General features: G+C 39.7%; 1 protein-coding gene across 1 annotated transcript; it reads left to right on the top strand.

The window, feature by feature from the left end:
• Positions 1-354: 354 nt before the first annotated feature.
• kitb (KIT proto-oncogene, receptor tyrosine kinase b) lies at positions 355-25,771 on the top strand. Its single transcript, XM_083909581.1, has 21 exons — positions 355-492; positions 5,116-5,391; positions 5,464-5,748; positions 8,440-8,579; positions 8,692-8,860; positions 9,119-9,308; positions 9,395-9,510; positions 9,840-9,954; positions 12,064-12,251; positions 13,479-13,585; positions 14,992-15,118; positions 15,216-15,320; positions 16,230-16,340; positions 16,806-16,944; positions 17,058-17,125; positions 17,831-17,922; positions 19,343-19,465; positions 22,461-22,572; positions 22,765-22,864; positions 24,279-24,384; positions 24,495-25,771. Exons 1-21 carry the CDS (start codon positions 438-440, stop codon positions 24,627-24,629), a joined length of 2,859 nt encoding a protein of 952 aa, XP_083765707.1. The 5' UTR covers positions 355-437; the 3' UTR covers positions 24,630-25,771.
• The last annotated feature ends 879 nt before the right edge of the window (positions 25,772-26,650 follow it).

Raw genomic sequence — 26,650 nt, 5'->3', positions numbered from 1 at the left:
ATGTCAGTGCGGATTATTCACACAGGATCGCACCCTGTGATGCGGTGACTGCGTAAAAGCGCGCAGAGCAGAGAAGCCGGTGGCGCGCGCGTGTTTTTGCCCCCAGTATAATATTCGCCTCATCACGTTGGCCTCGATCCAGCCAATGCGGAGCGGAAAGGAGTGGCAGAGAGAGAGAGAGAGAGAGAGAGGAAGAAGACGCTGCACTGTGCCTTTAAGCTGCTCCACTGAAATCAACCCGATCATTCTATTACAGTGCGCTCATCATCATCATCATCATCATCACAGTGGCGGCGGGACCTGCTCCTCTGCTCCTCCGCTCTTACACCGGATTAGACCCCGGGAGCTTCAGAATGGTCGTTTTTGCTGCTGCTGAAACGCGTGTGGATTCGAGTTTAAATTAAGAAAAAAAAAAAAAAAAAAACCCACGAAAAACCATGAGGAGCCACTGGACTGTTTCAGCCTCTCTGTTTGTTTTGATGCCACTGACAGGTAAGACACGAGGGGAAAAGGACCGAGTCACTTCTGGATCATTGTGACCCTCATATATTGTTCCTTTACTCTAATTTTATACATTATTATTATTATTATTTAAAACACAATATGCTGTAAAAACAGGGACATGTGTATGTGGCTTTATTTTGGTAAATAACTTTTTTTTGCGTACCATTGCGCAGTATCTCACTACACACACACACACACACACACACATATATATAGACAATCTTCTCATGGAGATATTTATTGACACTGTGAGGCGTTTAACGGCGCAGTCACAGTTTACTGATCATATCAGCATCATATTTGCATAACTCCTGTGTTGGACCAAGTTGTCTCCTTTTCTTTTCACCCCCCCCCCCGCGAGCAACAGGTGTTTTCCAGGTGTTTGCTCATGTTGTGGGGACCTACACGTGTTTACACAGACACATATGATGATGATGATGGGGGGGGGGGGGATAAAAAATTGTGTTTTAATGTTAATGTCAGGATTAGGCGTAGTACTAATTATGGTTAAGAGTTGGATTAAGTCTCCAGGAAATGAATGAAAGTCAATGCAATGTCCCCTGAAGTCATGTAAACCGAACGTGTGTGTGTGTGTGTGTGTGTGTGTGTGTGTGTGTGTGTGTGTGTGTGTGTGTGTGAGAGGAGGAACCATTCCTCATATTGTCAAGGGGGCTTTTTTAAGTTTAAGACTTGGTTATTTTTACCGTTACGGGAGTGAATTATGGTGTTTAAGTGTGTGTTTGTGTTGTGTTGTAAGTCATGAAGACACGGTGACACACACACACACACACACACTGTTGTGCGGTCATTTATTTGAACAATTTCACAGTTATGAGTGGGTTTTCAGCAGGGTTAGACGTGTTAGCATCAGCCCTGAGCGAGTGTCGAGTGCCAACTGTACACTCTTAGAAATAAGGGTTCCAAAAGGGTTCTTCTACACGGGCTGAGGTTCTACCTGGAACCATTTGCTTCTGAAAAACTCTTTTTCCTGAAGAAAGGGTTTTTCTAGGGTTCTTGGTAACACTAATGGTTCCGGTAAGAACCATTTTGATCCAGAGAACCCTTTAAAACCCCTTTCCTGAATAAAGGGTTTTAAAAGGGTTCTTGGTGGAACCCTCCAAACAGGGTTACAGGTGGAACATTTATAAAAAGTTACTACATGGAGCTAAAAAGGGTTCTCCTATGAGGACAAGCCCGAAGAACCTTATATGGTTCTACTTAGCACTTTTATTTCTAAGAGTGTATTTAGCCGTACACTCTTAGAAATAAGGGTTCCAAAAGGGTCCTTCAACAAGGGCTGAGGTTCTACTTGGAACCATTTGCTTCTAAAAAACCCTTTTCCTGAAGGAAGGGTTTTTCAAGGATTCTTGGTAACACTAATGGTTCCAGTAAGAACCATTTTTGATCCAGAGAACCCTTTAAAAGCCCTTTCCTGAATAAAGGGTTTTAAAAGGGTTCTTGGTGGAACCCTGCAAAAGGGTTCTCCTACGAGGACAAGCCGAAGAACCTTATATGGTTCTACTTAGCACTTTTATTTCTAAGAGTGTAGAAAGACAAAGATGTATTGATTAATAGGTTGTGAGGATAAACGTTGGCTCTAAACCAATGCTACGAAGACACTTTTATCATATTTGGCATTAAAGGCGCCATATGTAAGAATGTGGCCAAAAACAGTTACTACATTCAAATTCAAAATACAGAGGTCTTTTAGGTTTCGTTTTCTGCCGTAACTGGCAACCCGTGGTTGCTCGGCAGCTGAGACTCTACTGACTGCAATGATTGGTAGACGGCGGTAGGTGGCGCCACATGACGCCAAAACATGATTTCAAAACATAAACATGATTTGCAGTCTGCAAAAGATTTTTTTTAATGCAAATATTTTGTCTGTACTGTTGTTGTTGGTGAGTTCAGTTTGTTATATGAACATTATTCCTGAGTCTCTGTGACATATTAGGAGGGTTTTATGGCCAGTTGCTTTACATTTAATACATAATGCACCTTTAAGTTGCGAGCTAGAGAATGCATTATGTCCTCAGAGTCCTCACAGCCACCTAAAGACATGACTGTATGTGTGTGTCCTGTCTTACTTAGGCAGTGAAGCTAAACTATGGCTCAAAACCATTGCTATAATGACATGATGACTATTTTCAAACAGCCAAACTTGTAGTTTCAGGTCATGTGAGGGTTAATGTACAACTAGGTTTAGTTTAGGGAGAAGGTTTGGGTTTAGACCTCACAACTGTACCAAAATAATAATAATAATAATAATAAAAAAGAAAAGGTCATGCGCCTCAGCTTGGCAGCAGAAAGCACAGCCACATCTTTTAAACACAAACACACCCTGCAGCACTGATATCCAGCAGCTCTCTCTCTCTCTCTCTCTCTCTCTCTCTCTCTCTCTGGCATCGCTAAGATTGTTTTTGTTTAGTCACGGAACAAAACCTTTTGACTTCCCTCGGTCAACTCTTTTCTTTTGTTTTTCGAGCTGTAAAAGACAAAATCCTGAAAAGACGTCCTGCTGTAAAAGCCTGTGGATAAACACAGGCGCTGGTGTGTGTGTGTGTGTGTGTGTGTGTGTGTGTGTGTGTGTGTGTGTTTGCGTCGCTGCTCTCTCAGCCTCTCCAGGCCTGAAGGCACAACAGTCACATGAAGAGCCCTGCTCTTGGAATGGTGCCTATCATGTGGAAAACTGTACGAAAAAAAAACTGACGAGATGAAATGTTAGATAGAGCGAGTTTACTCGTCTTAAGGAAACGGAACGAGCGGCCTTGAGTAATGCGTGATTACTCACATAATTATTGATTGTTCGATTGAGCCGCGGTGGTTAGATAGCGCCCTGTCCTGAGGGGATCGGTGTCGACATAATCCGTTTAACATCACGTCGTGAAGTGATTAAATGAGATCACAACTTTTTTTTTTTGCATGTTTTATTTGTTCGATCCAGAGACTCAGGAATAATGTTCATATAACAAACTGAACTCACCAACAACAACAGTACAGACAAAATATTTGCATTAAAAAAAACATTTTGCAGACTGCAAATCACGTTTATGTTTTGAAATCATGTTTTGCGTCATGTGGCGCCACCTACCGCCGTATACCAGTCATTGCAGTCAGTAGAGTCTCAGCTGCCGAGCAACCACGGGTTGCCAGTTACGTCACAAAACGAAACCTAAAAGACCTCGGTATTTTGAATTTGAGTGTAGTAACCGTTTTTTGGCCACATTCTTACATATGGCACCTTTAAATTCGTTTTTCTGCCATTTTAACGTTTTTTTTGCTCAAACATATGGACCGAGTTTGACGGGGCTAGCTCAAACGTGCTAGCAAGAGTTTGTTCAATTGCGTAGACTAGCCATTTTAGTTTTTTCTCAAAATGGCTGACTTCTGGGTGGGAGGGGCTAATGGAAGTGCATTGGAAATTTGTTTGGAATCATGATCGTAACACCTGTACCAAATTTGATTAAAATCAGAACAAATATGTGCGACTTAGACACAATTAACCCAATTTTGTCCACTTTCTCTTGTGTTTATTGTTCACTTGTTCCCCCAGCTGCTTCCCAAAGCACATGTTTTCTGTCATACAGAGTTCTGTGATGTTCTGCGTCTGTGGGAACTTGCCCAATTTGAGTTACTTGCCTTGGCTTCATTAGCCACCCTCTAAAAAAAATCCTAGCTAAAAGCCTGAGAACCGCGGTTACATACCTACATTCCGAAATCCCTATGTTCTGAAATCCCTATGTTCTGAAATCCCTATGTTCTGAAATCCCTATGTTCCGAAATCCCTATGTTCCGAATTCATTCCGAAATCCCTATGTTCCGAAATTCCTACGTTCCAAAATCCCTACGTTCCGAAATCCCTATGTTCTGAAATCCCTATGTTCCGAAATCCCTGTTCTGAAATCCCTATGTTCCGAAATCGTTCCGAAATCCCTATGTTCCGAAATTCCTATGTTCTGAAATCCCTATGTTCCGAAATTCCTACGTTCCAAAATCCCTACGTTCCGAAATCCCTATGTTCTGAAATCCCTATGTTCCGAAATCGTTCCGAAATCCCTATGTTCTGACATCCCTATGTTCCGAAATTCCTACGTTCCAAAATCCCTACGTTCCAAAATCCCTATGTTCTTTAATCGTTCCGAAATCCCTACGTTCCGAAATCCCTATGTTCTGAAATCCCTATGTTCCGAAATTCCTACGTTCCAAAATCCCTACGTTCCGAAATCCCTATGTTCTGAAATCCCTACGTTCCGAAATCCCTATGTTCTGAAATCCCTACGTTCCAAAATCGTTCCGAAATCGTTCCGAAATCGTTCCGAAATTGTTCCGAAATCGTTCCGAAAATCTTTCCGAAATCCCTATGTTCTGAAAGCCCTACAGAATACAGAATGCTAACCCTAACCCTAACAGACATCGACTGATGCCAGATCTGTCCGTAACATTTCGCTGGGGTTAAATCCGCACTTCCCCCAACGCGTATGGCGTACCGCGGGCTTGTCAGCGCCACAGGCTTTGGGAACATAGGGCCTGCAGAACATAGGGTTGTCCCTGAGGACCGCCATACATCAACCATGCCGTTTCCCCCCCCCAACCCCCCGCCCTCTGTTGCAGTGTGGTGTGAGCTAATCATCTCCCCCAGCGGGCCTCACGTAGTCATTCCCAAGAGGGGGAAGCTGGAGCTGCGTTGCCACGACAACGCCACGGCGCCTGGCGCCCCGTCCAGCCTGAGGTGGCAGTGGGAGAGGGCTCGCCGGCTGGAGGGCGAGCTGGAGGAGGGCGGCGTGGCTTACGTCAAAGTGCCGTCGGCGCAGGCCTTCCACATGGGCCGCTACGTCTGCGTCAACAACAGCACGCTGGAGCACAACTCCATCTACGTCTACGTGAAAGGTCAGTGTTTTTTTGGGGGGGGGGCGAAGAGATCCGCGATCAAACATCCAATAACATCTTTCATCTCCTCAGACGCCCAAAACGCCTTCCAGCGCACCATGGTCAACGTGATCCTGGTGCGCGCAGGTGAGAACTGCACCATCCCGTGTCTGGTGACCGACCCCGAGGTCACGCTGCTGGCTCTGGAGACCTGCGACGGACGACCTTTGCCCTCCGACATGCGCTACGGCCGCAGCCTGCAGCGGGGCGTCGTCATCGGCAACGTGAGGAAGGAGCACGAGGGCTGCTACGTCTGCGCGGGGCGGCTGCGCGGACTCAAGGTCACGTCCGCCCAGTACACCGTGGACGTGCGGCTCGGTAAGGAAGAGATTGTCGTTTCAACCGTTTAGTAGAACTTTACAAGATATGGGCGATAATTCAGCTAAAACTGAAAGAAGAAGAAGAAGATGCTGAATGGGCAGATAAATCTCCAAAGAAAAGACATGTCTGAGCTAATGTTTTCCCTCTAAAAGCAGCTTAATGCTGCCAGTAATTCAGCTTTCGTTAATGCGTAGGATTTAGGGGTGAGCATATTTGAGGGGCAGCTCAGGTCGATCACTTTGGAAATAAAGATGATGGTTTTTACTGTATATCGGACAAAGGATGTTGACGATAAAGAGGAAGACCTCAGAGAAGGTCCATGGTTGTTGTGAAGGAGGACATGAGGACAGATGGTTTAACAGAAGAGGACACAACGGAGATGTTCATCTGAATATCAGCAGTAATTTATTGTTAATTGTGTTCTAGATCAGTGTTTCCCAACCCTGGTCCTCAGGGAACACTGCCCTGCCGCGTTTTAGATGTTGCCCTAGTTAAACTTTTGTTCAAAACATTTTTTCAAAAACGTAATGTTTCAACTTTTGTTCAAATCGTTTTTTTCCCCAAAAAATTATGTTTCAACTTTTGTCATTTTTTTCCCAAAAAAATTATATTTAAATTTATCAATTAAAAAAAAAATATATATATATGTTTCAACTTTTGTAATTTTTTTCCAAAAAATTTAATATTTTTAAATTTTCACATTAAAAAAAAAATAATGTTTCAACTTTTGTCTTTTTTTAAATCAATGTTTCAACTTTTGTAAAAAAAATAATAATCAAAAATTCAAAAATTGAATATTTCAACTTTTGTCAATTTCCCCCCAAAAAATTTTATGTTTCAACTTTAGTCAATTTTTTTTTCCAAAAATGTTATGTTTCATCTGAATCAGGTGTTTTTGGAGCAGGGCAACATCTAAAACATGGCAGGGCAGAGTTCCCTGAGGATCAGGGTTGGGAAACACTGTTCTAGATAACACTTTCTAATGACGACCAATGTTGGTTCTCCTTCACTCAGAAGGGCAGGTATGCTAGCATTAGCAAATTAGCAGCAAACACGTGTTCAATCTCATTTTTTGGGGGCCTTGTAATGATTCACATCAACCGTGACAAATCCCAAGGTATCCGTAAACATTGGGTGGTGATAATTAACTATTGATTATTAGTAATCAATGACGATTGATGTCTTGGAACTGACAACTGCATATACAGTATTTGCAGTAAAAATGTGTTTCTGTGTTGCTAGCATACATGCTAGCTTTGTTTGATGAGTCTATCAAACGTTCTTCTTCAATCCCCTCTTTTACAAATCTACCGTTCTTAAAGGTTTGTTTGTTTCTTTATGAACTGAAAATGTCTAAGTCTGAGGCTTTTGACGGTTTTAAAGGTTTAAAATAAGAGCTATCAGTTAGCGCATCGAGTTACTTAAAGATAACCGGTCGCCTTTTTAATGACGTCATCCACTTTACTCGTCTCTGCTTCTGCTCTAACTCATTTTTATGTATTACATTACACATTTAAGTGCAAAGACCACGTTTCCCATGATCCCACGCTGTATTTTTGTTATTGTTTAGATTAACAAAAAGACCCCTTTATAACAGAAATGCCATACACTGTGTTTAAAAGGTCAGGAGAATCAATCTTCTGGGCCAGTGTGAATGTTTGTACAGTGTTTTCATGGACTTACTGCACATGTGGGAAAAGATGGATTAGAGATTGAAAGCGAACAAAGCTGTGCAACCGTGCGTGACGCCGCTGTTTGGAATCCAAACAGAGCGAAAATAAAGGGATCGTTTATTATCAGGAGTTCATCGTTCACTGTATGTGTGGACAAGTCGTACGCGATCCGAATCCGCTTGTGGCTTACTTCACATTTTTATCTTCACAATGGAGTAGCTGAAATCTTGTGATTTAAAGGGATAGTTCGGAATGTTGGAAATAAGACCTATATTCCAACTCAGCCGGTGTGATGGAGACGTTTTCAAGAGATTTCATTCAGTTCTTCTAGTTGCAGAGTTCGCTGGTGCTATGGCTAGCGCTAGTCAATGGTACCTGCTAGCATGGCATTAGAAACACTCTAATGTAAATCAATTGTAACGGCAGACTATTGATGTACATATCTGTGTTGATAGAATGTTTGAAATAAAACCAACCTTGCAATTTGAAGGATTTATGTCTCAGCAGCAGCAGCAGCGCGTCATACTTTCTGTTAGCTATGACAGCGGTGGACTGATTCCGCTGCTGCTGAGAAAGTAGTCCCTCAATAATTCATGCGATGCGAGGTTAGTTTTGTTTCAAATATTATTCTATCAACACAGATATGTACATCGATAGTCTGCCGTTACAATTGATTTGCCTCGGGTGCACTGTGGAGTCGGTATGAGTGTTTCTAATGCCATGCTAGCAGGTACCATTGACTTGCGCTAGCCATAGCACCAGCGAACTCTGCAACTAGAAGAACTGAATGAAATTTCTTGAAAACATCTCCATCACACCGGCTGAGTTGGAAAATAGGTCTTATGTCCAAAATTCCGAGCTATCCCTTTAAAGAAGTGCAAATGTCATGACCTACGTGACCCAAGTTTCCCCGTGACTTTTATTTTAAAGCAAGATGGCTAAATGAAGGATAAGTGTTATTGTTATATGATATGATATGATATCACATCACAATATGCCCCCTCTCTTGGTCCAGTTCCAGAGTTGCCTCCGGTGATCACGCTGTCCCAGAAAGACACCATCATCCTGAGGAAGGGGGAGCCGTTTTCTGTGACCTGCAGCTCCAACAACGTCAACCCGGACTTCAGTCTGAAGTGGCATTTCCCCTCAACGGCGGTGAGACTGAAGAAAAACACCTCAGACTAAGATCATACTCCTGCACAAAGAAAGATCTGCTATGCTATGACTTAAGCCTGATGTAATGTAAATGTACGTCCTGTCCTTCCAGCGTCCCGAAGAATCTCAGGCTTCGCACATCCTGTCGGGGTTGCGCGGTTACCAGCGGGCGGCGTCGCTCCTCGTCGCGGGCGCCAACCAGTCGGACTCGGGCGTTTACCGATGCTCCGCCCACAACGAGAGAGGCACCAGTTCTGCCGAGCTGCAGCTGGACGTTCGAGGTGATCGCCGAAGTTCCTTCACGTAGACATGTTGTCGTCTTTGTAGTAAAGTAGTAAGTAGTATAACGAAGCTCATGGTGGATCATGGTATCTCGGCTATATTTTGCCATTTGGAGGCTCTTTTTTTGCTATTTCCAGGTTCTTTCCCTTCACTTCAATAACTCTATAAAGTCCCGCGAGATGTTGGCTGCAGATACACGGACAGTCGTTTGCGATCCAACTGAATACGTTGGTTTTTCTTTTTGCTGCGTTCTCCAGATCGGGGCTTCGTCGCCATGTTAGGACGTCCGAGTCCAGTCCAGGCGGACGTCAAAGAGGGCGAGAGCTTGAGCCTCAGGGTTGAATTGGATGCCTACCCGTCGCCCGACTTCCTGTCCTGGTCCTACAACGGCAAGCGGCTCCTCAACACCACGGAGCACGTCATCAGCGTCCACCGCCGCAAATACAGGTACGAAGGTTCACGTTCATGGAGTCGCAGTTTTAATCGGAAATACAGAATCTGACGTGTATGTTTTTTTTTTGTCTTATCACCAGATACATCAGCGAGCTGAGGCTGGTGAGGGTCCTCGGCTCGGAAGGAGGGATCTACGAGTTCTCGGTCAGCCACGAGGACGCATCGGTCAATCATTTGTTCCACGTATATGTCAGTAGTAAGTGTGACTAGATCCCAGTTATCCTCAAAGTTATTTGTTAAAGTATATGTTAAAGGCGCCATATGTAAGAATGTGGCAACTGGCAACCCCCAACTGGCAACCCCCCAACTGAGACTCTACTGACTGCCATGATTGGTAGATGGCGGTAGGGGGCGCCACATGACGCCAAAACATGATTTCAAAACATTAACATGATTTGCAGTCTGCAAAATATTTTTTTAAGCATTAGGAGCATTTTGTGGCCAGTTGCTTTACATTTATTACATTGTCACCTTTAATATCAATAATGTTAATAACAACTGTACGTTCTCTTTTGTCTCTACAAGGCAAACCTGTTATCATCGCTCAGGAGGGGCCTGTTGACGGACAGGTGCGCTGCGTCGCTTCAGGTTATCCGGTGCCTAAAATCAGCTGGTATTTCTGTGAGCTGCCGCACACGAGGTACGCCAGAGTGTTTGTGCACTTCCTGCGTTTGCAGTTGCATTATTAGATTGTTTACATCGGAATTAGATGGTTGCGCGTCATCATGAGCTGGAGGTTAAACCCATTAGATCTTTAATGCTTTGCTTTCTGCCGTGCCACCAGAAGGAGTCTGTCCTGGAATATATGATTAACTTAGCATCATTAGCATCATTAGCGTCATTAGCCTCATTAGCATCATTAGCAGCCAGGCGTTGTTTTGAATGTTTGACAACAACAAAGCAACCAAGACATTTTCAACCAGCATGACATTTGAGTTATTTGTGAAATGGCCTCTTTGCTCATCTTTGTAATAGAACTAACACAGGCATAGGCCACGCCCCCTGCTTACCGAGCATCGTCGTAGTGCTAGTTGCGTAAACGCACAAATCCCTGCGAGGAACTCATTTGCAAATACGTTACAGGCTTGTTATTTATCGCAAAATGACAAAAATAATAAGCAGGAGAAGCCATATTCCTTTAACAATGTCAGGACTCAGCCTTAAACTGAGGATTTGACAGTTTATATTGTAATTTATGACTTTATGAATATAAATTATGACATTTTTAAACTTTTATGTCCAGCTTTCACCCACGATTTCAAGAGTAACTGGTAAAAGGAAAGAAATAACTGCACCCACGAGCATCTGCATCCTCTGAATAGCTGTTTTAATTTCCATCATCTTTCAACAGATATCATCATCATCATCACCAACAACATATTTGGACAACGGCGTTTAATACTATTCACCGAGGTTAGCGAACCGAGACAGACTTTTAGGCAATTAGAGCCCAACGATGAGACGACGCGGCTTCATTAAACTTATGGTCCGTGATGATAAGAAATGAGATACAACAACAACAACAACAACGCGATCCCCCCGGAGATCGCAGATAAAGGGGCCGTATGTTGGTCGTTATCTCGTTTCGCTTGAAAGAACTTGTGTTTGCTTGTGACAAAACAACAAAAAAAAAGGCTTGGTGTGAAGACAGTGGTGCAGGATTACATGGTTTGACCGAGGCAGGTGCACAACACACAGGCACAGACAGATGGTTCTGCACAAACTGAGGCTGAGGTTTTATTTTCTGCAAACGAGCGTCTTTCAGTGGGAACTGGAGTCATCGTTTTATGAGAATGAAGTTATAATATTAGAAAAGTCGCACTATTAGGAGAATAAAGTCAAAATAAGACTTTATTCTCGTATTTCTAAGAATAAAGTCATTATATTAGAAAAGTCACAATTTTACAAGAATAAAGTCATAACAAGACTTTATTCTCGTATTTCTAAGAATAAAGTCATAATATTAGAAAAGTCACAATTTTACAAGAATAAAGTCATAACTTAATGAAAATAAAGTCATAATATTATGAGAATAAAGTTGTAATTTTAGAAGTCACAATTTTTACGAGAATAAAGTCATAATTTTACGAAAATAAAGTCATATTATTATGAGAATAAACTCAGAATATTAGAAAAGTTGCAATATTAGGAGAATAAAGTCATTATTTTATGAAAATAAAGCCATAATACCATGACAATAAAGTCGGAATATTAGAAAAGTCACAATTTTACGAGAATAAAGTCATAATACTATGAGAATAAAGTCGTAATATTCGAAAAATCACAATTTTACGAGAATAAAGTCATAATACTATGAGAATAAAGTCGTAATACTATGAGAATAAAGTCATACATTTATGAGAATAAAGTCATAATATTAGAAAAGTCGCAATATTAGGAGAATAAAGTCATAATTTTTACGAGAATAAAGTCATAATGTTATGAGAATAAAGTTGTTATATTAGAAAAGTCACAATTTTACCAGAATAAAGTCATAATATTATAAAAGTCGCAATATTAGGAGAATAACGTCATACATTTACAAGAATAAAGTCATAATATTATGAGAATAAAGTCGTAATATTAGAAAAGTCGCAATATTTGGAGAAAAAAAGTCATAATTTGATATTTTGTAGGTCTTTGGAGGTAATTTATGCAAAAAGCAAGCTGCTGTTCTTCTTCTGTAAATGTCGTACATGTCAAAACATGTCAGTTTCCACATAAAGTGACGTGTAAAACCTTCCCACAGGTGCTCACACCTGCCCAACGCCACCCAGCTGGAGACTCCGGAGGTCGCCATGGTGACGGAGTCTGCGTTTGGTAAGAGTGAAGTGGAGAGTCGTCTGAACGTCACCAAGGAACTGGCTCACTACCACACACTGGAATGTGTGGCGAGCACTGAGGGGGAGGAGGCCTACACACTGTTCTCCATCAGTGGTACGCACACACACACACACACACACACACACACACACACACACACACACACACACACACACAGACAAACTGAACCCACTGACCCTGCGTGTGGTTACTGGTCACAGATTGAATGAGATTAGTGTATGCTGACTATGCAGGCTGGGATTAGATGATGTTAATCCTCGTCACACAAACAACAAACACCGCTGCTGCAGCTGTCTGACTTAAAGCTCGGGCTGTGTGTGTGTGTGTGTGTGTGTGTGTGTGTGTGTGTGTGTGTGTGTGTGTGTGTGTGTGTGTGTGTGTGTGTGTGTGTGTGTGTTTGTGTGTGTGTTTCGAGAATAAAGTCATAATTTTACAAAAATAAAGTCATAATATTGGAAAAGTCACAATATTACGAGAATAAAGTCATAAGTTTATGAGAATAAAGTCGTAATATTAAGAGAATAAAGTCGTAATATTAGAAAAGTCACAATATTATGAGAATAAAGTAATACGTTTATGAGAATAAAGTCCTAATATCAGCAAAGGCGTAATATTACGAGAATAAAGTAATAATTTTAACACAATAAAGTCATTATATTATGAGAATAAAGTAATAATTTTATGAAAATAAAGTTGCAATATTAGAAAAGTCACAATATTATGAGAATAAAGTCATACGTTTATGAGAATAAAGTTGTAATATTACGAGAATAAAGTCTTAATATTAGAAAAGGCATAATATTAAGAGAATAAAGTCATATTTTTTACGGGAATTAAGTCTTAATATTATGAAAATAAAATTGTAATATTAAAAAAGTCACAATTAGGAGAAAAAAGTCATAATTTTACCAGAATAAAGTAATAAATTATGAGATTCTTCTTTACCATTATCAAATGTATTGTTATTATTATCAAATAAAGGACTATCTTATCATAAAGTTTGGCCTTAATACTATAATATGCATGTTTTATTTATTTATTTATTACCTTAAATTTGTTATTTTTGTTATTTGTTTTGCTACTGTAACATTGCAAATATCCCTGTCATGCGGCCAATAAAAGTTTATGTTGTGTTATTATTTCAAACCAACTAATGCTCCCAAAACACAGCATTTAATCATTTAAAAGTGCATCAATTCTGTTTCAGTCTGTTGTGCGTAAACGTTATTAATACATCAAAGCCCTCGTGTGGTTTCTGATTGTGTATTTGTATTTGTATTTATGTGATATTTATGTGTGTGTGTGTGTTTTTCCTCTCAGAACGCGTCGTCCCTCATAAACTGTTCACGCCTCTTCTCACCGGCATGGTGACGACCGGCGTCGTGCTCAGCCTCATCCTGCTGGTGCTGCTGTACAAGTACATGCAGGTACACACACACACACACACACACACACACACACACACACACACACACACACACACACACACAGTACATTATTAATTACATTATGTGATGAAGAGGTAATTTAATCTCGGTGAATAATAAATAGCGGTAATAAATCTCATAAATCATGCACATATATTGCTGCCAGTCCACATTCTAATCTGTTAATTAGTTTAAGGATTTATAGACATTGATATTAATTCATCCATACGCAGAAAATGCTAATCTTCAGCCAACTTTAAGTTTAATTACTCACATATAGAAACATAGCTGTTATTATTATTATTATTATTTTTGTTATTAAGATTTAGAAATGAATCTTAAGTGCCAAAGCCCCTTTTCCATCTATAGCGGCAGGGTTTGTGATGCTAGCAGCGCTGTCGCTAACCACACCAGACTCCTCTGTTAAATATTGAGTTTTTAGACATTTCCCTGGTAATCGTCGGAGATTAAGCCACGTTTCTTGAGATTCGGCATTGTTCGGCTTAACAGTCATACTATAGCGAGAATAAAGTCATAATTTTACGAGTAAATGCTCATCTTCAGCCAACTTTAATTGTAATAACTCACATATTCACATATATAACCAGAGCTGTTGTTATTATTAAGACTGTAGAAATTAAACTCACGTGCGTTTCCATCTATAGCGGCAGGGTTTGTGATGCTAGCAGCGCTGTCGCTAAACACACCAGACTCCTGTGTTAAATATTGAGTTTTTTTCCCTGGTAATCGTCGGAGATTAAGCCACGTTTCTTGAGATTGTTAAGTCTTTTTAACTGATCTACAGTTCGGCATCGTTCGGCATGACAGTTATAGGCTACTATTAAGAGAATAAAGTCATAATTTTACGAGAATAAAGTCTTACTATTATGAAAATAAAGTCGTAATATTGGAAAAGTCACAATATTAGGAAAAAAAGTCATCATTTTACGAGAATAAAGTTGTAATATTACGAGAATAAAGTCGTAATATTAGAAAAGTCATAATTTTACGAGAAAATGCTAATCTTCAGCCAACTTTAAGTTTAATTACTCACATATTCACATATATAACCAGAGCTGTTATTATTATTATTAAGATTTTCCACCTATAGCGGCAGGGTTTGTGATGCTAGCAGCGCTGTCGCTAACCACACCAGACTCCTGTGTTAAATATTGAGATTTTAGACTTTGCTAATTGTTGGAGATTAAGCCACGTTTCTTGAGATTGTTAAGTCTTTTTCACTGATCTACAGTTCGGCATTGTTCGTCTTGATCCTAACCCACCAACATTATTCATACGTTCATTTAACTTTAACTCAAAACTGTGTCAAAAGGTTCTACAAATGTTTATATTTAATATATATTTAATAGAAGTTTAATAAAAACTCTTCTCCAAACCCCCGACAGAAACCAAAGTTTCAAATCCAGTGGAAGGTCATCGAGAGTATCCACGGCAACAACTACATCTATATTGACCCCACGCAGCTGCCGTACGACTCCAAATGGGAGTTTCCTCGACAGAAGCTGCGCTTTGGTATGACCTTACGTTATATTTGTGAGAAAACAGAATCATACTATACTTTTTCATTTATTTTTTTAATATATTGTTTAAATATTTCTGTGTGTTAAAGGTAAAACCCTGGGCTCTGGCGCCTTTGGAAAGGTCGTGAGGGCGACGGCGTACGGACTCTGTTCTGCAGACACCGTCACGACTGTCGCTGTGAAGATGCTCAAACGTAAGTCTTGATTTTAAACGTTTAAAGGTGCATTATGTAATAAATCTAAAGCAACTGGCCATAAAATCCTGCTAATATGTCACAGAGACTCAGGAATAATGTTCATATAACAAACTGAACTCACCAACAACAACAGTACAGACAAAATACTTGCATTAAAAACAAATATTTTGCAGACTGCAAATCATATTTATGTTTTGAAATCATGTTTTTGGCGTCATGTGGCGCCACCTACCGCCGTGTACCAATCATTGCAGTCAGTAGAGTCTCAGTTGCCGAGCAACCACGGGTTGCCAGTTACGTCAGAAAACGAAACCTAAAAGACCTCGGTATTTTGAATTTTAATGTAGTAACTGTTTATGGCCACATTCTTACATATGGCGCCTTTAATATTGACTTTTTAAAGCCCTCAAACGTGGTGACGACACCCTGGTGGTCTGTGTATTATGTATTTTCCCACCTTTAAAAAATAAAGTACATTACATTACATTACATTTACTCAACGAGAGTTTAAATCAGTCACCAGAATTCAAAAATAAAAAAAATACTGGAGAGCGTTATCACATTTTTCCCTGTTAAAAAACACAGAAAAACAAGCAAAACACAAAGACCCCACTGAGATTTAACACCCACACAGAAAGCTGTTTGTGCTCCGAGAGCCTCATTATTTCTCAGAACACAAGTCCAGGGGGGTTTGACACTGAAATGATGAAATATTGACTCCCACTTTGATTTATTTAGCCTTTCTTTCTACCCCGTTCGACGTCTCGCTCTCCCTCAGGTGCATCGTGTGACCTGTGTGACTCAGTAATTGTCAATAAAGTTGCTCAAACTAGTTCCTAATTCTCAATAATTTATGACAACATTTGATGACGAGAACATTGTTTAACTGTCTAACTCTGTCCTCAGCGAACGCTCACGCCACGGAGAAGGAGGCGCTGATGTCGGAGCTGAAGGTTCTCAGTTACCTCGGCAACCACGTCAACATCGTCAACCTGCTGGGAGCCTGCACCGTCGGCGGTAACGACGTTTTTTTTTTAGCGTGGACAATAACGTGGAATCGGTTAATATTGTATTTCTCTTTGCTTTATTGCTTCATTGGATTTTTGTTTATTTATCGATTTACTTTTTTTTTTTTTTTTTTTTCTAGGATAATGATAATGAGCATCGTCTGTACACGCAGCACTTTATTGACAATCAGATATCGGACAGTCGGGATACGGCACTTTGACTGCTCGCGTATTTAGCGTCCTGTCAATCAACGTTACTATTGACCCGTCTGGGCCTCGCTATTGATTATAATGCAGCATTTAGATTAGACCATGAGCGCATGAGTTACATGGGGTTTATTTTTAAAACCTCATTTAAATCTATTGACACACAACAATGTGTTTTAACGCAAAATAGTGAAATCAGCCTTCAGACACAGACACTCGGATTTCTCTTTGTGCCATTTTAACATAGTTTATTTTCATCTCTTGCCAGGTCCAATTTTGGTGATCACCGAGTACTGTTGCTATGGCGACCTCCTCAACTTCCTGCGCAGGAAACGAGAGTCCTTCCTCAACTCCCAAGTTGGCGACGGTTACTATCGCAACGTCTCGAGCCAGTCTGAGCCTAAAAGGTGTGTGTGTGTGTGTGTGTGTGTGTGTGTGTGTGGAATTGTCCCTGAAAACTGATTTAAAAAAATATAAGTACTTATAGTACGTGTGTGTGTGTGTGTGTGTGTGTGTGCAGCATAGAGGACGCTCGTACAGGATACGTGGCCATGCGTCCCTCTGAGAAGGAACGACCTTCACAGTCAGGTAGAAAACGAATGAATTGTATGTTACAACACTAAATTAAAGGGTATTTAATTCAATTCAAATAACTGAATTGAGCGTTGTTTCCAGAGTTAAATAAGAATAAGAAGCTGTACTTTTACCCATGCACATACACTACCGTTCAAAAGTTTGGGCTCACTTAGAAACGTCCTTATTTTTGAAGGAAAAGCACTTTTTTTTTCAATGAATATAACATTAAATCAATCCTAAATACACTCTATACATTGTTAACATGGTAAACGACTATTCTAGCTGCAAACATCGGGTTTTTTAATGGAATATGTACATTTCCAGTGTTCTAATGGTCCATTGTGTTTGCTAATGCTAATCGCTAATGCTAATCGTTTGCTAATAAGCTGAAAACAGTTTTGCTGCTTCTTTGACGAAAGGGCAAACTTATTATTTTGATTAAAAATCATTATTTCTAATCTTATCAATGTCTTGACTATATTTACTATTCATTTTGCAACTCTTTTGATGAATAAAAGTGTGACTTTTAATGCAAAACACAACAAAAATAATTGTATAGGTGAGCGCAAACTTTTGAACGCTAGTGTACAAATACACAACTGACATCATTTAAAGATTAACAACACATTTCTCACATATATCCTCCTTTAAAGTCTATTTAAACCCTGTTTTCCGTCACTAAAGAACACAATGATGTGATATTTTTCTTTTGTGCAGACGATATAGAGGAGATGTCTCTGGATGCTGAGGATCTCCTGAGCTTTTCCTACCAAGTGGCCAAAGGGATGGAGTACATCACTTCCAAGAATGTAAGGCTTTTTTCTTTAATATTAATATTTATAGAGCGGTTACGGGCGAAGGTTTTAAACTGCTTATAAATCAAACCAGGCCATGGCTCAGGGCCAAGGTTGAACACTGGGAAGCAGCTTCCTACATTTAAATAAAAACCCTTATCGGCTGCCTTTTTTATGTCGTTTTTTGACCTTATCTTAGCAGTAAAGGCCTGTGTTTTCACTGTAATATTTAGCATAAACACATTCTGTTGTCTTTAAAACTAAGTTAGTGTGGGTATTTTATTAAACGATGACACATAGAGGACAAAAGGCCTGTCCCTGAACCTCTACGGTTCTGATTTGAAGGGTCGATCACATCGACTTCATCGACATCACCAACATTTTATCAATTTTTTTTTTCGATTTTGGACGACATAGTATGTTATGATGTTTTTTGTGAAATTTTGGACCAAAATTTTTTTTTTTTTAGATTGTCAGATTTTGGACGAAATAGTGTAGTATGACATTGAGGTCGGCAACATAGTATAATTTCACATTTTGGTCACATTTTGGGGTAAAAAAAATGTTTCAAAAAAATTGTCCGATTTTGTACGACATAGTATGTTATAACGTTTTTGTCAAATTTTGGACCAAATTTATTTTTCAAAAAAATTGTCCGATTTTGGACGAAATAGTGTAGTATGACATTGAGGTCGACGACATAGTATAATATGACATTTTGGGGTAAAAAAAAATTTTGGGGAAAATTGTCAAATTTTGGACAACATAGTATGTTATGACGTTTTTTGTCAAATTTTGGACCAAAAATTTTTTCCAAAAAAATTGTCCGATTTTGGACGACATAGTATGTTATAACGTTTTTGTCAAATTTTGGACCAAATTTATTTTTCAAAAAAATTGTCCGATTTTGGACGAAATAGTGTAGTATGACATTGAGGTCGACGACATAGTATAATATAACATTTTGGGGTAAAAAAAAATTTTGGGGAAAATTTTCAAATTTTGGACAACATAGTATGTTATGACGTTTTTTGTAGAATTTTGGACCAAAAATTTTTTTCAAAAAAATTGTCCGATTTTTGACGAAATAGTGTAATATGACATTGAGGTCGACGACATAGTATAATATGACATTTTGGTGACATTTTGGGGTAAAAAAAATTTTTTGGGGAAAATTGTCCAATTTTGGACGACATAGTATAGTATGACGTTTTTGTAAAATTTTTGTCCAAATTTTTTTTTTTTTAAAAATGGTCAGATTTTGGACGAAATAGTGTAGTATGACATTGAAGTGGACGACATAGTATAGTATGACGTTCCCTTAAGTGATGTCCATTAAATGATGACACATACAGACTGCAGGAACTGGTCACAGTGTCAATAATCACTCAATCACACCGTGTGTGTGTGTGTGTGTGTGTGTGTGTGTGCGTAGTGTATCCACAGAGATCTCGCCGCCAGGAACGTTCTGCTGACTCACGGCCGCGTGGCAAAGATCTGTGACTTTGGGCTGGCACGTGACATCACCACAGATGCCAGCTATGTGCTACGAGGAAACGTGAGTCTCTGTCTGACCTTCGTGTCCTTCCTCACACTGACAAATATTATACTCTCACACTGTTCCCGAGAACAACTCACTTTTAATTATAATTGTACGCATGTACACGAGTGTTCAAAAGTTTGGGCTCACCGAGACAATTTTTGATCTGTTTTCCATTAAAAGTCAGACTTTTATTCATGAAAAGAGTTGCAAAATGAATAGAAAATATAGTCAAGACATTGATAAGATTAGAAATAATGATTTTTATTCCAAATAATCATTTTGCCCTTCAAATACAAACGGTTTTCAAGGGTTTTCTAATCATCCAATAGTCTTCTAACACCATTAGCAAACACAATGTACCATTAGAACACTGGAAATGGGCCTCTATACACCTATGTACATATTAACAATGTATAGAGTGTATTTATGAGTAATTTAATGTTATATTTATTGAACAAAAAAAGTGTTTTCCTTCAAAAATAAGGACATTTCTAAGTGAGCCCAAACTTTTTGAACCGTGGTGTGGCTAAAATGTAGGTTTATTTTCATTTAAAGGTGCATTACGTAATAAATCTAAAGCAACTGGCCATAAAATCCTCCTAATATGTCACAGAGACTCAGGAATAATGTTCATATAACAAACTGAACTCACCAACAACAACAGTACAGACAAAATATTTGCATTAAAAAAATCTTTTGCAGACTGCAAATCATGTTTATGTTTTGAAATCATGTTTTTGGCATTTGGTGCCACCAACCGCCGTCTACCAATCATTGCAGTCAGTAGAGTCTCAGCTGCCGAGCAACCACGGGTTGCCATTTACGTTAGAAAACTAAACCTAAAAGACCTCGGTATTTTGAATTTGAATGTAGTAACCGTTTTTGGCCACATTCTTACATATGGCGCCTTTAATGCAAAAGTAAAAAGGTGCACAAAGGTAAATAAGAGGACACTAAAAGAGTGATTTAAAAGAATTCCACTAAATTTGCTCGCTTTATTTCATCAAATAGATGAAGGGTGTCATGAAAAGTCACGCTGACCTCATACAGAGTCAGCATTTCTGCTGTGGAGGACAAATATCTCCAATATTCTCCAATCCTGGTCATTTAAAGACTTAACATCATACATTTCTTACATATATCCCCCTTTAAAGGTGAAGTAAGTAGTTTATAGTGACATCTAGAGGAGAGGCTGAGATTTACAACAAAGAACTGCTCCTCTGCTCACCCCCTCCCTTCCCTGAGCGCTACGGTATCCTCAGCCGGTCAAATGTCGTCCTCGTCGTCTTTCTCCGTGTCAGCAGATGAGGTTCTAGTATTTATTCAGATGTATAAGTCTGTCTTTTGTGTATCGTGTTAGCTCCGTCAGTGGAGGCGGGACTTCCGCTACAAGTAAAGAGACGCTTGATTTGTTCTCTTGCGTTTGTCCTTACAGGCTCCCGTAGAAACACGGCGTCTCGCTGCTAACAGTGGCTATGCAACCGCGGCCCGTGACCATGTTATTTTACATGATTTTTTGAAACACTACGAAAATGAAACAAAAACTATTATACAGCGACTAGACAATGCAGGAGCACATAATATGTATAAAAAAGTGGATTTTGGGTTATATAAACCCATCAATACTACACAGTGTCCCTTTAAAGTCTATTTAATCATCATTTTTATCCTCGTTTGGATCCAGATCCATACAAACACTGAATGTGACCACAGTAAGGCCAGTGCAGAAAACCCAGGATTGAGATGACGTGATGTTTGTTTGACGTTACGAATCAGTTTAGGACAAAGGTGAGCACAGGGATTACTAACAAAAGACAACAAAAAACACAAAACACAGCAAGTAAACAAGGTTTTCAGGAGAGACGTGACTTTACCACAGAGTCGTCTGTTAAGATGTGGTGAGGAGAGTCTGCAGGGTCAGGAAACATGAAGGCTGAGGAGGTGATGAGTGAATGAGGAGCAGGTGTGAGCTCCTCCTGCAGGTGAGCTGATGGCACTGCAGGAGGTGGAAGCAGCAGAGAAGCTTTATTTATACAATCACAACAACAGTGCAACACAGAATTACAGAGCTGCAACTAACGATTATTTTCATCATCGATGAATCGTTCGGTCCATAAAACGTTAAAAAAAACGTTGATCAGTGTTTGTGGAGCAACAAAGAGAATATTCACATTTAAGAAGCTAAAACGACCAGAAATCTGGTTTGAATCATGAAAAAATCTTCAAACAGATGAATCGATCTTCAAAATAGTTTAATACTTTACATGCAATGCAACAATAAAGTGAATAAACAGATTAAGAAATATAGAAAAAAACGGCTTCTGTGTTTATTTCACTAAATAAACACAAAACTTTAAAATCAATTACAGTCTCTCATCCACATTATTGGCCTTTTTAATTTTATTTTGAAAAGCTGCTGCGGAAAAACACATTAGCAAACATGAGTCACACCTAATGGAATTAATCTAACATAATATATAAATAATAAATATATATATAAGTAGCATACTAGCCTTTATTAGTAATCATTAAGCACGTATTAACACCTTATTCTACCTCTATTACGACATGAATTAAGAGTTTTCCTACAATACAAGCTTAATATTATAATATAGTACCGTATATGCTGAGTTTTGACGTTTTATTTAAGTATATAACAAACAGCTTATTCATTTATTTCATTAAATAAACACAAAACTTTAAAATTAATAGTCTCTCATTATTGGCCTTTTTCATTTTATTTTGAAAAGTTGCTGCAGAAAAACACACTAGCTTACACCGAATGGAATTAATCTAACATAATATATATAAGTAGCATACTAGCCCTTTATTAGTAAACATTAAGCACATATTAACACCTTATTTTACCTCTATGACGACATGAATGAAGAGTTTTCCTTCATAAGATGTTAATACGTGCTTCATATTGACTAATAAAGGACTAGTATGCGACTCCTCTGCAGAGCACGTATGGTTTAAAGCATGAAAACACCTGCTCTTCCTCCCTCAGGCTCGTCTTCCCGTTAAGTGGATGTCTCCTGAGAGCATCTTCGACTGCGTCTACACCTTCGAGAGTGACGTGTGGTCCTACGGCATCCTGCTCTGGGAAATCTTCTCTCTGGGTACGACAAACATTTCCCGTCAGACTCTTTTTTTTAACCGTTTCAAAATCCGCTTCATAACGTCTGAGCTATTATTAGTTTGAGTCGACCGATGATGCACTTAGTGGGAGTGAAACTGAGATCGATTCTTCTTGTACGCGACATGTTTTTTTTTTGACGTGAGCGTCTTTGGTGTGTGTGTGTGTGTTTCAGGGAACAGTCCGTACCCTGGGATGCAGGTGGGATCGGCGTTTTATCGCATGATTCAAGACGGACACAGGATGAATAGACCTGAGTTTGCTCCTGTTGACATGTAAGTGTTCGTATTTGAGGAAAATTATCATTATATTACTTATATATATATATATGTTATGACATCTTTGGTACAGAGTTTCTGACTCCTGATCCTGGTTTATCCACTCCACTCCACGTTTTAGATGTTTCACACCTGAGGGAAACAGCTAAAACATGGACCTGGAGCGAGAAACCCTGCTTTAGCATCATCAGATTGTTTTTGTTTGATACACACACTGAAGAACCAATGAATATTTGCTTATAACTAACTATTATAACTTCTACTATTAATCAAATATAAGAACTTTTCCCAGTTGACAGTGTAACATTAGGCGGGAACTAAATAAACTACCTCTATTTCATTGTGTGGTCTATAAAATCATCATTTCCTGCAGCACAAATGTGTTTTTATGCACCCAGAAACCTCTGAAACAATTAATCCTCAACTATTTTGATCATCGATTCAGCTCTTTTCACGATTAAAACAAGATTTCTGATTGTTTTAGCTTCTTTAAGGTGCATTATGTAATAAATCTAAAGCAACTGGCCATAAAATCCTCCTAATATGTCACAGAGACTCAGGAATAATGTTCATATAACAAACTGAACTCACCAACAACAACAGTACAGACAAAATATTTGCATTAAAAATATATTTTGCAAACTGCAAATCATGTTTGTTTTGAAATCATGTTTTGGCACGTGGCGCCACCTACCGCCGTCTACCAGTCATTGCAGTCAGTAGAGTCTCAGCTACCGAGCAACCACGGGTTGCCAGTTATGTCAGAAAACGAAACCGAAAAGACCTTGGTGTTTTGAATTGAATGTAGTAACTGTTTTTGGCCACATTCTTACATATGGCGCCTTTAAATATGTAAATTTGAACATTTACATTTCTCCATTGAGAAAATAATCGACAGATTAATCGATGACGAAAATAATCATTAGTTGCCGCGCTATGGCCCCGCAATGAGTATTTACCTGGTTTCTATATGGTGAATTTTAGTGTATTATTGTGTTATAAGCTGGTAATAAGCAGGTAGCTACAGCCCCCAATTACTAGCTATTTACCCAGTAAATATATGGTAACAGAAATGTGTTACTTGGTATTAACCTGTAATTAGAAGGTAAGAACAATGGCCAAAATACTGGGTAATTACCCAGTAAATTATAAATTATATTACTTAACGCTAAACTGTAGAACTGCAATCTGGTCATTAAAATTATTACAAATGGGATTTATTTCTGGTTTTTTATTCCTTTGGCGGCCCTCAGTCCAATGTTGGGTTCCTAAATTGGCCCTCAGGTATCAACACTTTGAGAACCCCTGCGCTATAACAACCAAAACCTTACAATCAGAAACGTGTGTTTTTGTAGTTTCATTGTTGTTGTTTGTAAAAAAAAACTCACCACAGTCTTTAAAACACCCTCAGCTATGACATGATGCTCTCCTGCTGGAACCACGATCCCCTGAAAAGGCCGTCGTTCAGGAAGTTAGTGGAGAGGACGGAGCTGCTGCTGTCCGAGAAAACAAAGAACGTAAGTGTGCGCGTTCGTTGTTGTTCAGTATTGTGTTGTTGTTGTTTTTTGCAAACAGGAAACGACGGCCATTTTTCACACCTGTCGTCTTTGTTGTTGTTTCCGGTCAGGTGTACCTGACGCTGAGCAACGCCGCGGGGCAGGAGAGGGCGTCGTCGCGGCGGCTGAGCTCCGTCTGCAGCACCACGGCGCCCACGCAGCCGCTGCTGCAGAACACGGTCGACGTCTTCGTGGACTATGTCTGACACACACACACACACACCTGTACACACACACACACGTGTACATTTACCTGCACATACACACGCGCGCGTACATTTAATGCCATGTAACAAACACTATCACATCCTTGTCCACCCGTGACCTTTAACGACACAATAACAACACAGTCACTGTTGGCCTTCCTGCCTCACTCACACACATATAGACAGGGCCGTTTCTAGCTGTTTGGGGGCCCTATGCGAGATACTATTTGGGGGCCCCTATTTTTTTTTTTTCAAACTCGAGGTAGAGATTCCTAACTTTTTCTGATTACCCCACAAACACTTACACGCTTTGCAAATATATGCATAATGAACACATCCAATACATGCAAATAAAGACAGGTACCTTTAAATTCTCAAAAATATAATAAAATATGAGTCTGAGTTTGCAGTTTGGGGGCCCCCTGGTGGCTGTGGCGCCCTATGCAGCTGCATATTCCGCATATCGCAAGAAACGGCTCTGCATATTCCGCATATAGCAAGAAACGGCTCTGCATATTCCGCATATAGCAAGAAACGGCTCTGCATATAGATACTGTACACGTATATATATACATGTATATATGTATATATATAGTACAAGCCTGCACTGAGCTCATAGTGTTGACCTCTGTCTTGTTTCCACACTGATCTTCTTCGTCGTAGGTGTTTTTCGGTGCACGTCCACGTAAAAAAAACAGACTCGCGAGAGCACGAAACCCCGCGCGGCAGCCATTTTGGCTCACATCCAGCCTCGGACTTTCACCTTCAAACGCTTTGTTGGCTAAAACGGAGCGGATTCAGAGAGCCGTCGACTTGAATACTGTGACTTAGCGAGAATCTTAACAGGTGTATACGACATCACTGTGTGTGTGTGTGTGTGTTTTTTTTAGGAAGCAGCTTTAAGTTCGGTCATCGCGAAGCAAAGCTGCCGTGGCCCCGGGTGTTTTTTGTTTGTTTTGTTTTGTGTGTGTCCACTGTGTATGCAATGTAAATATATACGATAATAGAGATGTGCCTTTTAGATTTTGTTTTGTTTTTTGAAACGAGAGCCAAGACGAGAGAGAGAGAGCTCGTGTCCACTTGTGGTTTTGATACGGTTGGTTGACTTGTGATAATAAAGTACCTGTGATGGTAGGACCGCTGCAGAGTGTCCACTTCCTGTTTTGTTTGTTTGTTTGTGTGGTTGAATTTGGTGTTTACATCAACCCTTTTCCTTACAGAATAACAAAAACCCCCATCAACTTCACTGTGTCTTCTTAATCGTCTGCAAAGGGTTAAAATACTGTGACCAAAGCTAATCAGCTGATAAACTGCAGGTGTGTTTGCCGTCGTAGCTCACGCTAACCTTTGGTAGCAGCTGAGTCTGATTGACGCTGATCTCACACACACACACACAGATAAAAAAAAGCAGGAGACTGTTGTGATAATGCTAACATTTAATTAAATAGAGTTTTACTGTGTTCCCTTTCACTAAAGTGGGTTTGCACACTCGCTCTGTATTATTCCACCCACCCCAGCTTTTGACCTATCACCTATTGCTAATAACCATCGCTACCGCGCTAGCTAACCACGGTTAACGGTTGTTAATGGTTGCTAACAGTAGCGGAGACGCTACCGACGCAAAACCAGGTATTCACAACAAGCTAACCAACATTTTGACCTCTAATTAATGGCCTTTACGTCCTTACTTTATGAGGTACACGTGTTCAACTACTAGCTAATGCTAACGTCTGATGAGCTCATCGCATGTCGGCAATTGCCTTTAGCTTTTAAGGCGTGGTTCAAGATATTTCTGCTGAAAACGGAGCATCAGAACAGCGAGGAAAGGGGATTTAAGTGAGTTTTAAAGTGGTTAAGCATGAATAAATATTGAATTCATTGTTTATAACGCAGGACTACTCATTAATATGTAGTTTATAAACACATTTATACATGTTTTACTCACGTGCCGAAGTGTTAGCATGTACCGAGCGACTGCTGGATGCTGATTGGCTGCTCGAGTACAGCATCTATTTGGACAC

The sequence above is a fragment of the Microchirus variegatus genome (genome assembly GCF_963457635.1).
Source record: "Microchirus variegatus genome assembly, chromosome: 23".
NCBI lineage: Eukaryota > Metazoa > Chordata > Actinopteri > Pleuronectiformes > Soleidae > Microchirus > Microchirus variegatus.
The sequence above is the reverse complement of the archived record's forward strand: the minus strand, read 5'-3'. Positions and strand labels throughout refer to the sequence as shown.